Here is a 17,318-nt window from a genome sequence, read left to right as displayed (position 1 = left end):
CCCGGTGGCCCGGCGTAAGCCTGCACGGCCGGACCCGGCTGTCCCCCGCTGCCGGTGCCCGTGCCGCTGCCGGTGCCGCACCCGGTGGCGCTCCCGGTGCCGCCCCGGGATGCTCCGGGCCGCCCCGCTCCCGCCCCGCCGCGGACAGAAGACGCCGGCGCGGTGGGCAGCCCAGCTTTATTACCCCTCTCGTCCCGTCCCGGTGCGTCCCGGCTGCTCCAGCCCGCACCCCCGGTACCGGCGGGCAGCGCTCCCCCATCCCCGCTCGGGCCGGGAGCTCCCCGCCGCGGGGCGCGCACCCCCTGCCTCCGGGCTCTCCGCTGCGGGCCTCATTAATTTAATTACCAACATTTACAGCCGTGGGCCCGAGCCCTGCCCGCACGGCCCGGGGCAGAGCCGAGCGCCTCCTCCTCCCGGGCCGGCCCGCAGCACCCCCGGAGCACCCCCGGAGCACCCCCGAGCATCCCCCGAGCATCCCCGCAGCATCCCCGCAGCATCCCCGCGCTGGTCCAGGCCGGGCCGCGCTCGCAGCGGCCGAGCGGCAGCAGAGGGAGCTGCTTCCATGCGCTTGCTGCGAGGCTCCGGGGAGGGTGCCCGCGCTGGGCTGGCCGCCCACGGCGCCGCCGGAGCGGGGCCCGGCCCCCAGCCCTCCCCGGGAGCCCCGGGGCTTCTCGCTGCCCCCCCCCCCCCCCCTCCCCTGACTTCGCCGTCGCAGCGGCTCCGGCCGGGCAGAGCGGAGCTTTTTTGGCCGCGGGTTGGGAGAGGCTGCCGAGGAGGAGGGCGTCCAAGGGTGCGAGGCCGAAGGGCGCGGTGCGGTGCCCCCGCGGCGGGGCTGTGCGGGCTGCCCAGGAGGCAGCGTGTCCCGGGGATGTGCGTGGGGCAGGAGCGGGGCTGCGGGCTCCGTTCTGCGCCGTGGGCTATCGGTACCGGCAGGCCAGCGCGTTCACGTTCTTCACCACGTAGAAGCTCATGGTCAGCGGGGGGATGACCAGGGTGCGGCCGGCCCGCAGCGGACGAGGCTTTAGCTCGGGGAGGGTCCCATCGTCCACCATGGCCAGCGGCTGCCCGTTGAGCTGCACAGACCTGCGGGGCCAGAACAGGGTCAGGGCGGCGGGGACGGGGCGGCGGCGGCAGAGCCAGCCTTAAGCATGGCACTTACTTGGAGTGGAGCCCGTCTTTGCCGTAGGGCTGCAGCAGGTACTGGTGGACGATCTTATCCCGCAGCGTCCCCGCCAGCTTGATTTTCTTCCGGGAGCGGTGCAGGTTGATGATGTAAAGGGTGATGGACCCCCGGACATAGTTGTGGCTGCGAAGGGGAGAGCGGGAGCTGAGGGGTGTGCTGGCACGTGCCCTGGGAGTGTCACCTCTGAGAAAAGGGCTTGGGGGTGTCTGTGTAAGAACCAGCCTTCTGCAGCCACCCGGATGGGATGCTGCCACCCTGGCTGCCCCTCCATGGGGAGATGCCACCTCCCCATCGTGACACCTTTCCAACCATCCACTGCCCTCCTTGGCCACGGGTGGCACAGTTTGAGGCGGTGCTGTGCCAGTGCCCGCAGCAGGGGTGGTGGTCCCGGGGCAGCCCCCCAGGGCCTCGCAAGGAGGAGGCTGAGAACGGACGGGAGCTCTGTGCGCGAGTGGCGTCTGCCCCCGCCGCCCCGGGCACTGAACTGACAGCTCCAGACACTGATCCTCTGTCCCTGCCTAATCAGACAGCCCCAAACAAAGGCTATAAAGCACTTTGCACCTGTCAGTTACTGGACAAGGTTTCCTACCGAGCTGGAGGCATGTTGAAAGCATCTGGACTGTGTAAAGAAACAGCCTCTCCTCCTCCACAATAGCAACTTGTGTCTGCGGAGGAGGTGGCCGCCCCCCCCCCCCGCTCGCTGGGGCGCTTTGAAAGACCTTATCAGCGAAACAATAACCAGGCCGGGCTCCCCGGCACTGCGGCCAGGCGGGTAACCCGACCAACCGGGGGCCCCTCGTGAAATCCACCCCCTTGATCTCTGCTGCCGGGGCTGCCCCGCAGCCACCGCTCCGTCCCCCGCCGTCCCCGTTCCCAGGCGTGGGCTCCCCCCGGCCCCCGCAGCCCCCAGGCTCCCTCGCCCCATCCCGGCTTACTTGTGGTAGCTGGTGCAGTGGGCGTAAATGCGGAGCTTGTCGCGGATCACCCTGCCCGGCCGGGGTTTCCTCTGGAGCCCGGCCACGTGGATGGCCAGGACCTTGGGACCGATGAGCCGCTTGTAGAGCAGGGACAGCCAGTAGTCCTGCGGGGCAGAGGGGACAGTCAGCAGCACCAGCCCAGGAGAGGCTGCTTTCCCGGCTTGCAGCCTAGCAGAGTTTGGGGCTGTTTGGGTGAAAATGTTCCATGCCTGATGTCTGCCTTTGGGGTGAGGTTTTTATTTTTTTTATTTTATTTTATTTTTTTTTTTCACAGATCAAGCCAAAATGGCATAGCTGTTTCCAAGAAAGAGGTTAAGGAAGGAATACATTGCTTTGCCCACACCAAGAGACATTGCTGTCCTCTGAAGGAGCTCAGCTTTGGCTGGGCTGTGGGGCTCGGAAGGGAGCAGCACGGGTGCCACCTCACGTTCCCATGGACCCGCTCGTAGCCCAGCCGCAGACCCACATTGCCACACACGTGGGACCATGATGTCTGTGAAGTCTGTGCCTTCACCGAGCACGCGGGTCCCCTTCCACCCCACTCTCTGCACGGGGCTGGAGCCCACCGGAGCTCTCCCATGCTCTCCAGCTACGCTGATGGCACGCTGACTTTGGGGACTGCTCAGGGTACTCCGTTTCCCAGAGGAATTTCTCCTCCTTTAAATCCTCCCATGGAGTTAAGCACCCATGACCATAGCGCGGGGAAGCCAAAGCTCTCAAGAAATAGGAAACGTTGAGCCCCTGCACACATGCGTTAATGATGCAGCCTTTAATTACGTCACCACATACTATTTTTTCCCACAGGGCACGGCCTCGCTCAGCACACAGGATGGGCCCCAAGCCCCGGGGAGGGAGGCGAGGCTGTGCAGTGACGGCGGCCGCCGTCTGCAGGGCCCCCCACTCATCCGCTGCAGAAGCTGGGAGGTGTGCGGTAAATGAAGCAGGGTTGTGGGAAGGGAAGGGGCAGTCTCAGGCGGCGGTCGCTGGGGCTCTGTCCCTGCCACTGCTCCAGGCACTGCAGGTGACACTGGGGACACGGAGCCTCTGCTGCATAGCGTGCGAGCGGGGCCACGCTTCTTCCCTGGGTGCTGCCTGTGGGCGCAGCCCCGGAGGACAGCCACCTGCTGGCGCAGGCTGCTCTGTTCCAGCAGTGCCTCCTGTCCCAGCACAGGGACGTCCAAACCCACTTCCCCTTGCTGGCTCAGCTTCAGCCACAGGGTTGGAGGAAAAGCCTCCTCCTGCCCTCCTCTCACCGCTCCCGGCCAAAACCACGGGGCTTTGTGCCACACCAGCCTCGTCAGTGCTTCCTCTGCAAACCCAGGGCCCCAGAGGAGAGGCGAGGGTGCGGGCAGAGGCGAGCACATCACTTGTGCACCCTGAGGATGCCCAGCCCACGAGGCCAAAGCTCTCAAGCTGCTCCATACCACAGACGTGTGCTGTCACCGATGCACGTCCTGCTGTCCCCGTGCTTCCTTGCAGCCTGGGGATGTGCCCACGTGCCTCGTTTGGTGCCTGCCAGCCTTTCCCCATCACGGGAAGCTGCTCACCCTGCTCGGGCGTGCTGCTGGCAGGATAAGCAGTGCCTGGCGCACTGAGGGCTCCCCGGGGAGCTGTGCTGGTTAGCAGGCGTCGTTACAGATGAGTAATTACCCGGGTTTATGGCGAGGCCAAAGGTGAACACAGATCGCGGTGTTTAGCCCCACGGTTGTGAGTTGAAAATAAATGAGTTCAGCGCCCCGAGCTACCTGTTAGCTCAGGCTCTTAATTCTCCCTAGCAGCTCTGTGGGGTTTCTCGCCTCCTCTGCACATTCCCGCCACCGAGATGCTGCATTTGCCTACGAATTATGGGGGCGACGGAGGCTACGGCCAGGGACTCAGAGGGTCTCCCTGAGCACTTGGTGGCCACCCTTGAAGTTCCAGGTGCAGCCGAGGAGCACGTGCAGATGCCACAAGACAGTAAGGCGGTGAGCAGCAGTGCAGGGCGAGCTGTCCTGCACAGCGTGGGATGTCTTCAAGGCAGTGGGAAGTATTTCAGTACAGCCATTGCCTGTGGGGTCAAATGCTCCCCTGAAAGCTGTGGCTTAGCTGTGTCCCTTTGGTGCCCTGTGTCCCTTGGTGCCACAGCTGCCAACTGCCCTGGCAGGGATGCTCAGGGCGGTGCGGGGACTGATGTGTCCCTCCAGCATCTGCAAGAGGAGAGGGAGAGCAGTGATACCTTGCTCTGAAACCTGTGTTTCGAGAAGGATGTGGAAATACCAAAGAGAGTTCAAAGGAGGGCCAGAAAAATGACCCAGGGGCTGGAAGAGGAGCCTTTCTCTGCAGACCCGGAGGAGCTCGAGCTGTTCAGCTTGCTGCAGGGAAGCGCTGAAGACAGCTGCAGCTTTTCGCGTCATCGCAAGCCCGCTTGCAGCAGGGGCCAAAATCATGTTCCTTGCAATAAATTACCAGGAGCTGGTGACACCGAGTATTTGGATGATGAATTGCACACGCACCTAGCATGACGAAAACAAAACCACTGGGCGCGGGCACTTCCCCAGCTGCTCTGGGGCTGCTCCGACCGCTTACACGAGCGAGCCCCAGTGAAAATCCCGTCGGGGCTGCTGGGCATCTGCAGCCACGGATCGTCTTCGCTCCTGTTCAAATGGTTACCAACTTGGGAAGAAGCTGGTCTTGAAGCCCATCTTGGCTGCCACCAGGGTGGCTTTTTTCCCAGCCGCATGCTCTAGCAGTGCTGCCACCTTGCAGTGAGCCACCGGAGCCTGGTGCAGGCAGCCCCGCATGGAGTGGCAATGTCCGGAGAAGTGCTTGGCTCCAGCCAGCCCCACCACAGGGAGGACTGGGGTTTTGGAGTTGCCGAGGGCTCCTGCTGTGAGCCATTTATACAGCTGTAACGTTAGAGGAGGAATAGCAGAAAGGAATCTGGTCCGCTATTAGTCCCCGGGGAACCGAGGGAGCTTTCTTGCTTTAATTACTTTGCAGACCCATTAAGCAGTGCTGCTGCTACAGCCCTCCCTGGAGCTGCAGGCGAGGAGCACCTGAACAAAGCCGCCCTGCACATCAGGAGGTCTCCTGGCTGGGACGGCTGATTTACGGGCAGGAAGGGCCGTTGTCTCACGCGGGTTGATTTGTGGGGCTTGGGCCAGCCACATCTTCTGAGTGCCACGGGGCCAGCGGAGGCCCGAGAGCTTTCCACCAGACAGGGAAAGCCCAGAGGGTCCCGCTTTATCTCTTTGCACGTTTTAATTCATTGCAGGAGCTTTTAGAAGCTTAATCTTTTGGAAAAGCGGCTGATTAGCCAGCCCTTCAGACAGACCTGCTAACCAGATCCTCCTGCCTCCAGGGCCGCTACATGGGGTGCAGGAGCGTATCCCTGTGCTCTCTCCTGCAGGCAGCAAAGCAGCTTTACAGCCTGTCCGAGTGTGTCCAGCTGTGCACTCTGCACACGTGAGATGAGGTTGCCATAGCCTAAAAACTTGAGTCCCAGACCTGCAGCCTCTCTGCAAGCGGCAGAGGCAGCTGGACATCTGGGATGGACACTGCCGACCCCGCGGTGCCCAGCCTGCCCCATGTCACCAGCAGCACTTGCTGGCTTCTCCTTTTCCCCTTGCTTCTTTCCTCTTCTGAACCCACCCAAGCTCTTCCTCTGTCCCTCAGGCACGCTCAGGTTTCAACGTCCTGCTCCATTCCTGCACCGCGATCTGCATTCTTACAGCCCAAGCAGCCTTACGGAGATAAGGGATCTGGCTTCCCGCACCTCACAGGACAGAGGAGCTCGCCCTTTTATCCCTCTGCTGAGCCTGATGGCTTGTTTTTGGCAAAAGCACCTTCCAGGAAAGCAGTGACCGTGGTTCGGGCAGCTTGGCAGGATGGAGAAGCCGCCACTTCCCATGGAGCCTGTTCCAGCAGCTAAACATCCGCGCTGTTAACAACCCTTACTTTCAGCTTGAATTTGTCTGGCTTCGGCTTCCAACCAGTGGTTCTCGTTCTTTCTTTTTCCGCTAGATTAAAGGATCTTCAGCATCCAGAGCTCTCTCCCTGCGGAGGTCCTTGCATCCTGTTCAAGACGCGGCTGGTCGCTGCTCCAGCACGGCTGGACCGTTGCGGCTTTTAACATTACACATGACCTTGGCGTGCTTCTTGGACGGTGCTTCTTGCCCAGCGCCTTTCTGCTGAGGAGCAGAGGGGAGCAGCTGGGCACCAGGTGCCCCGGCCAGGGCAGGAGCATCTCCATGGGGCAGGAGAGTTGCTGCTGCGGCCGCGAAGCCCCCCCTGTGTGCTTATGGGGGCTTCTTTCGAGCTGGCTCCTGTCCACCCCTGCGGGCTGAATGTCTCCTGGTGGTTAGGGAAAGGAAAAGGCCACACGCTGACGTTAAGGCAAAATCCAGGCTGGGAATGTGGCAGCCCTGGGAATCACCGCTGAGCACCAGTGGCACAGAAGGGAGAGGCTGCCCGGGCACCGCGTGGGTGCCGTGGCTGTAGCAGCCCTTGGTCAACACTGCCCTTCTCGTGCTGTCTCCTAGCAGGGCGGGTTCTCTCCCGGCCAGCAGAGCAGCTGGAGGAGCAGCCAGACCCCTCTTTGTCATCACCTCTCCCTAACAGGGTCCAGGCCATGGAGGCAGCAGGAAGGGAGCAGAGCTGCAGGATCAGATGTGTTGGGAACCAAATGCAATTTTTTTTTTTTTTTGCTGTTTTCCATTCTTCTGCTGCTCTTCACCATCACGCTACTTCCCTCTGCCCTGCTGGCAAGTGTGCACGGCCCTGGGGGGCGCCTTGCTGTCCCCACTGGTGGGTGGCACGGGGTGGCTGGGTGCACAGCCTGCGCACAGCGGGGCTCCTCGCTGCACGTGTCCCACAGCCCCAGCGTCTGGGGGCCGAGCCGCAAGCAGCAGCGCGGCTTTGAAGCGTTTGAGAGTCCAAGCATACGCACTTCAGAGGCTTTTTTTTATGGCGCACGAAGAGGGAAAGGGCCCTTAACCCAATGTGACAGCGAGCAGAGAGTAAGCGCTTTAAATCTGTCTCCTTGTTTGCAGATAAAAGGAGCCTCAGCGGGCTCAGAGGTCCTGGAAGACTGAGTGCAGCGAGGGCGGGGATGAGCAGGGGATGCCGCAGTCCTTGGCACATGGCACAGGGCTGAAGGAGAAGGCAGCAGAGGGGTGCTCAGCCCCTCGGACCTGCACTGGGCAGCTCCCACCTGCAGCTTTGGGAGCTCGCTGGAGATGTCTGCAGGGCACCATTTCCCCTCTGCCCATCAGAGGACCGCTCTCTGGCTGGAGCTGTGCTGGGAGAGCCCTTTCCCTTGCTCGCACTCGACCTGCCTGGGGTTTCATCCCTCCCTCCCGCGGCCAGAGCCCACGTCCCACACGAGGCACCCCTGCGCGCCCTCGCCTCTCCCGTCCCTTCCCAGTCTGCAGGCGTCGCTCGCGCGAGAGCCCGTGCTCCAGTGTGCGGGGCAGATGGGGGTGCCAGACACCCGCGCTGCAGATTTATGGCCCCGAGGAACAGCTTCCATCTGTGTGTGAGCTCCATTGGACCAGCTCCCTCTCCCCACCCTCCGTCACTCCCTGCCTTGGGACGCTGCCTTCCCCTCTGCCTCTGCAGCGCCTGGCGCCACGCGGCCCCATTCGGGCGGCCCCGAGCCGAGGGTCCTGGACCCCGGCAGCGGGGTGGCTCAGTGCTGAGCGTGCAGACGGGTCAGTGCCGTGGTGTGGCTGAGCCCCACGGCCCTGCAGCCAGCTGGCTGGGCCAGGGGTGGGAGCAGGAGCGTTTGCAGGAAAGAGCTCTCTGCAGACCCAGATGCTGGGTCTCCTCTTCGCCCCGGGGTGGGTGCACGTGGCCATGGGGCAGCGGGGCCAGGCTGGGCGCCGGGGGAGAGGATGCGTCCCCCACAGCCCTGGCCGGGGGCTCCCTTCTGTGCTGCACGAGGCAGGAGAGGCTCCGGCCGGGGGGAGGCCGGGACCTCCAGCTGCACCGAGCCGCGCCGCCGGCCAAGGCAGCTCAGCTAACGAGCGCACCGGGGACGCGTACGTGCTGCAGGCAGGGAGCACGGCCGGGAGCCCTGCTCCCAGCACTGGCACCGGCTCTGCCACCTCGATGCCGGACCCGGTACAAGCCCGGAGGCCTCCAGGGGCCTCCACCCTCCAGGACTGACCGTAACTTTCCCATCGAGTTCCCCAGTGCCTGGGGGCTAAGCAGAGGAGGTGAAAAATCACCCGCAGCATCCCGGCCCCGCCAGGCAGAGCACTGCGCACCGCTGCGCTGCTCTCCCAAGGACGCCATCAATTCCCGCGCAGCATCACCCTGTCTGCTGCTACCACAGCTGAGCAGGCAGCCTCTGCCATCGCCTCGCCCCGCCATCCCTGGTGCCTTTCGCACGCCTCCGTATGCTGTTTATTAAACTTACAGCCAGAAAGGAAGTTTTAGCATCTACCTGTGGCAGGAGAGCCAAGTGTCTCAGCATCTACAGCCCTTGGGAGAAGGTCTGAGAGGAGCCACATTATCAGGAGATGTAAGTCGGGATTTCAGCTTTGGCCTTTCCCTGGGGCTGGAATCGCTCTGGCCCTGCCTAGAAACATGGCCAAGTTTCTCCACACATAGCTATAACCTCACAGCACTTCTCCCTGCGCATTAAGGGAACAGGAATCAGCACTAAGGATGGGTAATAAAGAGGGGAGTGCTACATGGAGGAGCATCTAAAAGGGTGTATAACATGCTCTAACAACCTGAAGAGACAGCTCAGACCTACCTGGGGGGGCTTTGCAATGAAATAAATGTTTTGCATCATTCTGGACTGTTTCAGAATGGTATTAGACAGGGGGATGCATTACACACACGGCGTGCCTAAAATGAGCATACAGCCACCAAATGCCAGACGGGCTTTTCAAACTCACTGCCCTGTGAAGGGTGAATATCAGTGGGCTTCTGCCCTCGTTTCCTCCACTCCCCGCTCCCACACACGTGTGGATGGGTTTAGGTGCGTGCAGACAGCCTTACATACAGGACAGAGGCTCTGTGTGAAGGGCTTCTCAAGCACGTGCCACGCAGTCAAGCCCTGATTATTTTACAGCTGGCTGCCCCAGTCGCTCGAGAAGAAAAAGCTCTCCAATACCTGAACAAATTCCCTCAGAAATAACAAGGCATTAAAGCACTTGAGATCAGCCGCATTAAGGTCAGCAGAAGCATCCATACTCCCCAGGCTGATCGCATCCGTGCCCAGTCCAGGCACCTCGTGCCAGCCTGTTTCTCCTGTTTAGTACCCCAACAGTCCCAAGAGAAGCCCATTTCCTCAGCTCTGCCCCTGGAAGGAAGCTGGCCCGGCACATTAATGGCAGTGCCTCAAAGGAGAGGGTGGATGGGCACCCCGGGTGACCTGCAGCCCGAAGCACCGCTGCCCTTCTCTCAGCGGCCGGCTGACTCGCGCCCAGCCCGGCAGTGGAAAAGCCTTTGTCCCGGCCGCTGACGGGCAGATCGGGTTTCAGAGCCTGGCGACCCCGCACAGGTACATCCAGATTGGGTTTCAGGGCCCGGCGACCCCGCACAGGTACATCCAGCCGCTTTCATCCCGCTGATAGCTCCCACGGGAAAATTGCAGCCGCCGCGCCGCGGTGCAGGTCACGGTCTGGTCTCGCTGGGCTTTTTTTTCATGTCTGCAGCTTTGAAGCCCTGCACCAATTTGCACCTGCTCGTGGCTCTTTTGAAGCATGGGAAGGGGCCTGGGGAGCAACACTGGCACTTGTACAGGACCATGGTGCTGCGAGGTGGGAAGAGGATCTGCTCTGAAGCATGTGGGGGAGCGAGGAAGAGGCTGTGAAGGGTGTCTAATTTATTGGGAAAACTATCTTTAAAACAACAGCATGATCTACTCTCAATACCTTCATTGTCTTTACCAGCCCGGGGTTTATTCCCTGAACTCCTCCCCTGGCGCTGCCCTGCAGCAACCCCATAAATTCCTTCCCGGGGCGTGCAGAGCACCCAGCCGCCCTGCCAGCTTCTCCGCTTACAAGGTGGGGGATTTACTAGACCAAAGGGGAAAAAAAAAGAAAAGAAAAAAAAAAAAAACAGATGAAAAGGAAACCTGCTATTTTTAAAAGGGTTTTGCATATGCTTTCTTTATTAGCACCCTCTGCACGGGAAGCCCCAGCTGCCCAGGAGTTTTTGAAGACTGAGGGATGCTGCAGGGCACTGCAGCCCCGTGTGAAGCCATGCGTGCCCTTCAGCTCAGTTTCAGAGCCCTGCGGTGGGTGCCGAGGCTCCAGCCCTGCTGTCCCCAGACCAGCAATGGGGCTGGGACCGATCCTGCCATGCGCACCTGCCTGGGGCTGTCCCCCAGCCCGTCCCCATTGTGCCCTGCCCCATGTCCCCCATCCTCACTGTGGCACCATCCTCCCTGCCACGCTCCCGAGCCCTGGGCACTGGATGAAGTTTCAGGCACAGCGGCAACGCTCCCCCATCTGCCTCCAACATGCTGTGTTTGACATTAACTAATGCCTCCTATTAACGCTGAATGCAACGGATCTGGAAAAATTCATTTGCGAGCCGAGTTCAAACAGGCCACAAGCAGAGGTGGATCCTCAGCTGTGCCCTGGATCTTTCTGTGGTGAAGCCAGGCGTCTGCGAGAGGGGTCGGGGACAAAGGCAGCACATCCTTCTGTGCGCAGGGAAGAGAAAAACCAGATCCCCCCTCCCCAAAAAAAAACATCAAGGAGAAGGGCGCATCTCTGTGAGCGCCCCCGGGCAGACCTACCGGCAGGGGGTTGAAGTTCTGGTCCACCAGGTGGTTGTGGCCGTGGTCGAGGAAGGAGTGCCGCACCACCACGTCGATGCCCTGGCTGGCCAGCAAGCCCAGCGTGTTCAGCCACCTGCAGCCGGGGGGAGTGGGGAAAATGGTTTCCAGACTACAGCCTGCACCCTGTGCTCTGGAGATGCAGATGCCCGGGGAGCAAAGGAGGGAGTGAATGCATGCAAGGACATGGGGCTGCAGAGCAGAAAGAGGGCACGGGTGCTCCTGAGCTGGCTGAGGGTGGCAAGGCCACGGGGTGCAAGCCTCGGATTTGGGGTGCTCGGGTCACAGCCTCCCCTTCCCTTCCACACCTGGTGGGCACAGTGGGGGTGCTGTTGTGGGGTCCCCAGCAGCCCCCTCACCCACAGAGCAGCAGGGCAGACGGGTCATAGGGATGCTATGGAGAAAAGAGCAGCACCCAGGCTGCTGCTGGGGCACCGAAGCAGCGGGCAGGGGGGCTCTGGGCGCAGGGCTCACCCCCCAGCTGCAGCAGCCACAGAGCCCACACGGACGGCAGCACCCTGGTGCTGGGGAGCTGGCGGTACTCACAGGAACCCGGCCGCGTAGGAGTCGGAGAGGTTGTTCATGCCTCCGGCCGAGGTAGCGCCAATGCCTTCCAGCCAGATCTTCTTGCCCGGCGTGTAGGTGTTCACGACCTGTGCAAGAGACAAAGGCAAGCACAAGACCTCACTCCTGTGCCCTGGGGAGGGCACGGTTTGCTGTCTCCAGCATGGGACAGCTGTGTCCAAGGCGGGGACAGCCGCACGGGCAGGGTGGTGGCATGCTGGCAGCATGTGATGGGAGGGGATGTGGCCGCCAGAGTGGGAGCACCCACACCCTGGCGTCTCTGCAGCATAGGACAAGGCACCCACAGCCAAGCACAAAAACACCAAGGGCTCAAGAACACGGGCACGTGCTGGAGCCCCTTTTGAAGGCATGGTGGGAACCAGAGTGGCTGTTCCCAAGCATGGCAGCACCATGGCTGAGCAGGAGCCGCTTCACCACCTGCGGGGTCCCTAGCACAGCCGTGATGTCCATGGCAGAGCACACTGCCACCCCTCGGAGCTCCAGACAGCAGCACAGACACCTGCGAGATGCCGGGCACAACGGCACGGCTCCGGTGGCAGGAGCTGCCCTCTCCCAGCCCAAGCAACCTGCAGCACCACGCGACAAACCCTCTCCTCTCCGGTGACCCCGCTTCTCTGGGCCCGGCCACGGGCTCCCACAGCCAGATGTCTGCAAGCCCCGCGGCCCGAGGAGCGCGCCGCGCAGCCTGACGGATCCTGCCCCATTAGTGAGGAGCGCTGGAATGTGCTGGATGGACTGGGATCCCTCAAAGCTGTTAAATACGCCAGCTCTGGGCTGCCTCCCACTCACAGCCTGCGAGAGTCGACATCCCTGACTGAAGCCCCAGAGGTGTTGGCATCCTGCCTGTAATTATCTAAGCCCGCCACCTTCCCCAGTCGGAGAGGAAGCAATAAAACAGGGAAGTGGACAAGCCCAGCTGCTCTAATCAGCCCCGGCAGGATGCACGGACTCAAAGCCAAGCTGGAGGCTATTAGCACCCAGCGCTGTGCTTTCGCTCAGCCACACTGGCATTCCCGAGAGAGCCCTTCCCTCTCCCAGACCCGACGGAGGGCAGCTCCTCGCTGCTGCGGGTTGGGGCTGGATGGGGACCAGGGACCCCCAGGGCTTGTGCCCTGTCCTGCCAGGCTGTCACCGCCCTGCTGCCCATGAGCGCGCCCTGGCTGTCCCCTGCCCTTCCCCTCGGTGGCCCAAAGCTGAGATGGGATACGTGCCACCGGTTCCGGGCGGGAGCAGGGTGGGGTGATGCCCCGTGCTCGGCCCCATGCCCACCCTGTGCTCCCCGCCACGGGGGGATCGCCCGCATGCCGGGATGATTCCCAGCTTGTGCTGGAGGGCTCGGCAAGCAGCTCCTCTCCCCCAGTTTTGCTGTGCCGACCATCACATCCCCTTTCCCGGGGCCTCTTCGAGTTGTTTACTCATCCTATGGTCTCTCCCTGCAGGAATTACAGCAGCGTGGTGACTGGTATGGGATGAAAACCTAGACAAGACAAGCGGACGGACATGTCCCCTAGTCCTTAAACACCTCCCCAATTAATACGCGCTCCTCATTAGCTACAGGACTGGCAGCTGTGCCAGCCAGGCCACAGCCCCGGTGCCCACAGCGGACAAGGCAGGGACCCCTCGAAGCCCCCGTCCCCTGCACAGGGGCTGCAGCCGGAGCCATCCCTGGCCGGCGGGGACGGGAAGGCTCGCTGCGCGCTGCGCTAGCCAGGGCTGCGGGCTGCGACACAGCAACAGCTGGGTTTTATAACACAGTCAAAACACGATCATTGGGGGAAAAAAACAGTTGTTCATAGTGACCGTGATTCTCTGCTAGCGAACATCGCCCTGGAATTGCAGCAGTCACAGCGCCGCAAGCAGTGCTTTAAGCACGGGCAGAGAGCAGGGTTCAGGACGAGTCCTCTCCTGAGCCACTGCCCTGCAGGCAAGGCTGTGGTCATGATCTGGCTGATTTGGTTCCTCCTGGTCCTCTCCTCTTCCTGGGGAGGATGGTTTGGAGGACACTCACTCTATATGTTGCTCCCTTTTTGTGTGGAAGACTCCAGAGAGTCAGCTGCTTTAGAAAGGCTTTGCACAGCAGCGCCTGCCCACGTGTCCAGCACTCATCCTGGGGCACCTTCCCTCCTGATGCCCCACACATCCCGTTCGGGGCCAGCACTGGTGCTGCCCCTTCTCCCCTCCCATCCCTGGGCACTCCTGTCGGCTGCCCCCATCCTTCCCCACGAGCACCCGGGTGCTGTGCCAGCCCCACGGGGCCCCGAGCGGTGCCAGGCTGGGGTGCTGAGCTGCAGCACCGTGGGCACGTGCCCTCCCACCTTGCAGAGCCTTTGCACTCACGCACTTTCTGGATTTTCCTGATCTGGTCGGACAGCGTGTCTAGCAGGCGCGTTTTCAGGAAGTCGGTCACTTTGGCCACTCGACCATCGATGTAGTAACTGGAAGGAAAAAAAGAAGGCGAGAAATCAGACCACTGGCAGGAGCTCTGCCCCAGCCCACATCCTCTGTCCCTGCGCCAAGAAGGCTTTTTCCCTCCAGTACAGCCCCTGCCTGCACCCTTTGGCTGTGCCTGTGTCTAGAGGATACTTCTGGTCTCTGGAGTGCGACGTGATGTTGTTGCACCCTGCATACAGAGCATTGCACGCTGCAGAAACCACGGGAAGTTTTGCTTAACTATTGCTGGTGAAAGAGCGATGCTGGGAGCAGAATGCAAAGGGCCAGGAGCAAAACACGCGATGGCTTCGCAGCACCTTCTGCACTGAGACCCCACAGACGGGGACTCTCAGACACAGTGCCTGTGATAGCAGCACCTGGGCTGCACGACCAGGGGGGCTTGGGCAATAAGGGGTACCCTGGGGCACAGGGGTGCTAAACGCAGGAGCAGAGCAGCCTGCACCTAGGAGCTCCTGGGCTCCCCTCTGCAGGCTCGGCGCTCTGTCCCCTACTCCCCCAGCAGCAGCTACCCCAGGAGAGCACTGGCAGCACCCAGAAGAGCACTGACAGCACCCAGAAGAGCAGTGGCAGCACCCAGGGATGCCGAAGGACGTGCACCCTGCCCTCTGCTTCCAAAGGCACGTGCACAAGGGGGCCAGCCTCGCTGTTACCAGGAAGATTGCTTTTATGGGATGTCAAAAGGATGTCACACATCTAATGGCTTAAATGAAGGGCCCCTTAGGAGGTCACTACACAGACACCAAGGAGAAGGATGCCTAACAGCGAAACACCCTCTCAGACACACTGGAAAAAGGCAGTGCTGGACACCCTGGGAGGAGATGGGGGCACTGACATTGCTCCTGGAGACCACCAGACTGCGCTCCCCTTCTGCTCTGAGCACCAGCACCCTCCTGGCTAAGCCCTTGCTGTTTTTTCTGAGCAAGGACTAGTGACATTGGGGTCCCCAGGCTTGGAAGCTGGGGCACCAGTGCAAACCCTACTCCCAGTACTTTCCTCATTCTCCAGCCCAGCACAGCCCCCAGCCGTGCGCCCGTCTGCAGAAAGGCAGCGTCCTGCCCTGCATCCCCCACTGGGGAGGCTGCGGGGAAGTCCTGCTCCTGCAGGGATCCCTGCTGGCCTGGAAATGGCACAGAGCGCTTCCCATCCAGCGGGCTGGCTCCTGCTCTCCATGTGCTTGCTTACATAAAACACGGCTCTAGTGCTGCCAGTCATAATCTGAATCAGCTGTCTCCAAGTGTGGGAGGAAGGCTTTGAAACGCCTCAGTGCTGGCTCCTGGCTCCGGGACATAAGGTGAAGCAGTCTGCCCTGGGGTGCAAACATCCCACATTTGGAGGCTCCTCCTGTATGAGTGTCCGGGGCTGGCACCTCTGCCGCCACGCGAGGAGCAGTGGCACCCCTTGTAGATGTCTCAGGGGCTCCTGGTGACACCAGGATGCCTGCTGCAGCGTGCACTGACATACCCCAGGGACAGCCATTTGGCTGATAAATAGTTTTTGCAAGAGCGGCTCTGTGAACCTCCTCCTCCCGGATCCGCAGTGTGCAGCAGCGAGCCCCGGCGCACGTCGGAGCCGTGCCGGGTGATGCAGGAGCAGGGGGATGATGGTGGCTATGGGGGGGCTGGTGTTAACTTGAGTTATGTGGGCCCTTGGCCCCCTGCACAGCACCCGTGGGCACCTCAGCAAGGAGGTGACAGAGCATGAACCTTACAGCACCTGTACCTGGCCCTATGCGTGTTTTCAGGGCACGCTGGGGTGCAGCAGTGGAGTTTGCCATGGGCTGCCCTGCCACCCTTGGCACTGGAGCTGGAAAAATGGCAGGGAAAGAGGTTTCCTCAGGGCTCAGAGCGTGGAGATGGACACAGAAGAGTGCAGCAGGGCTTTTTGGTAACACATATCTTGTGGGTGATGCTGCTGCAGACAGGTGGATAGGTACTGCATGCTGGCTTTGGTTTCCTGGGGCCTGAAGAAAGGCAGATTCCCCTTTCAGGAGGTGCCTGCTCCTCTACAAGGTGATTTCCATGTGACAAGCATCTCTACCGCAGCGAGGCCCTCGTGAACAGCCTGGTGCTGAATGCTGCAGTTTCTCTAGGACCAGGTCCAGCAGAGATAAGAGGCAAGAGCGACGTCTCCTTGCAGGGACGCTGTCAGCAAACCCCTCTCCACGTGGGTGCAGGAAGGCATGTGAGGGCAGGAGCACCCCAAAGGATGCCACAGCCTAAATCAGCCTCAGCCCGAGCACACGGCACACGTGCAACATGCACGAATGCTCAGAGAGGATTTTTGCTTCTCACTGCTCTGACCCAGTGATCAGGTAATGGGGTAAGCTTGGAGCTGTGCAGGGCTGCAGGGAGGGAGCAGCCAGCACTGGCTGGCCCAGAACAGGAAAGAATTACAGCTCAGCTTGCGGATGCCCTAAACACCAAGGGTCTGCTCTGCAAATCCTCTCCCAGGTGCGTGGTTCCAGCTGTGTCCCGCAGCAAAAGTCAGGACCGTGCCAGCCAGACCCCAAAGCCTTGTATCGGGGGGGAATTAGGAAGAGGCATTTTGGCACATCTGTGCTGACTGCAAGGGCAGAGATTATCTCCGGGTGGGGGGCTTGGGAAGCGCTTGCCATCGCTCACCGAGCTGCTGACTGCTGAGAGGACAGCGGGTCTGAGCAGCAGGCAGCCAGGGGGCTTACAGAGATCACTTTTTAAGACAAAATTACAAAGCAGCGGACTCTGGGGATGGCAGATGTTTGGATTTTACTACAGCACTTAAGAACTGAACAGAAACGATTTTTTGGACTGCTGTGGACAAAAAAAAAAAACACCATCACCTGGGCTGAAAACTGGCTGCAGGGCCGTAAAAGGGAGGTTGTGTGAAGTGGGAGTGGATGGAGTTAGCGAGACCTCAGCCCGTGGGCTCAGCTTGTAAAACCAATGCAATCTCAGAGCCCAGAAGAGACCCTCAGAAGCCAAAGGCAAGCCGGCACCCCCTGGTCGGCTCCTCCTCCAGCAAGGTGTGCTCTCACCTACAGCTCTGCTGCCTACTGGGGACAAGATCTCGGCTTTAACCAGGAGCAGCCCTGGGGCAGAGCCACCATCACAGTTTTTTCACAGCTGCATTAACCAGCCAGAGAAATTGGGGTTGGCACGGGGACGAAAAGCAGAAATCAACCTGCTTTGGTCTCAGGAAATCTCCTTGCTAACAGCTCGCCCCTCAGGGCAGCAAGGAGGGCAGCACCGTGGCTTTGGGCTTTTAAATGGAGCCTGGAGACAATCCCAAGATTTCTCTGAGGTTGCCAGAGACCTCTTGCAGATCTGCCTTGCAAGTTTTCGGACACCAGCAAGTTCTTTCAACG

General features: G+C 61.0%; 1 protein-coding gene across 6 annotated transcripts in view; it reads right to left on the bottom strand.

The window, feature by feature from the left end:
• Window positions 1–162: 162 nt before the first annotated feature.
• Window positions 163–17,318, bottom strand: part of HPSE2 (heparanase 2 (inactive)) — a gene marked incomplete at its 5' end in the record, with an annotated part of 109,921 nt that continues 92,765 nt past the window's right edge. For all 6 annotated transcript variants that reach the window (XM_080597082.1, XM_080597080.1, XM_080597081.1 and 3 more), the window contains 6 exons: window positions 163–1,083; window positions 1,160–1,306; window positions 2,119–2,264; window positions 10,901–11,015; window positions 11,486–11,592; window positions 13,866–13,959. In XM_080597082.1, coding sequence (XP_080453208.1) covers window positions 918–1,083; window positions 1,160–1,306; window positions 2,119–2,264; window positions 10,901–11,015; window positions 11,486–11,592; window positions 13,866–13,959 — 775 coding nt within the window. In that variant the 3' untranslated portion in view covers window positions 163–917. The remainder of the gene's footprint in view (window positions 1,084–1,159; window positions 1,307–2,118; window positions 2,265–10,900; window positions 11,016–11,485; window positions 11,593–13,865; window positions 13,960–17,318) is intronic.

Source organism: Anser brachyrhynchus (genome assembly GCF_964034855.1).
Source record: "Anser brachyrhynchus genome assembly, chromosome: 6".
In the NCBI taxonomy this organism is placed as follows: domain Eukaryota; kingdom Metazoa; phylum Chordata; class Aves; order Anseriformes; family Anatidae; genus Anser; species Anser brachyrhynchus.
The sequence above is the reverse complement of the archived record's forward strand: the minus strand, read 5'-3'. Positions and strand labels throughout refer to the sequence as shown.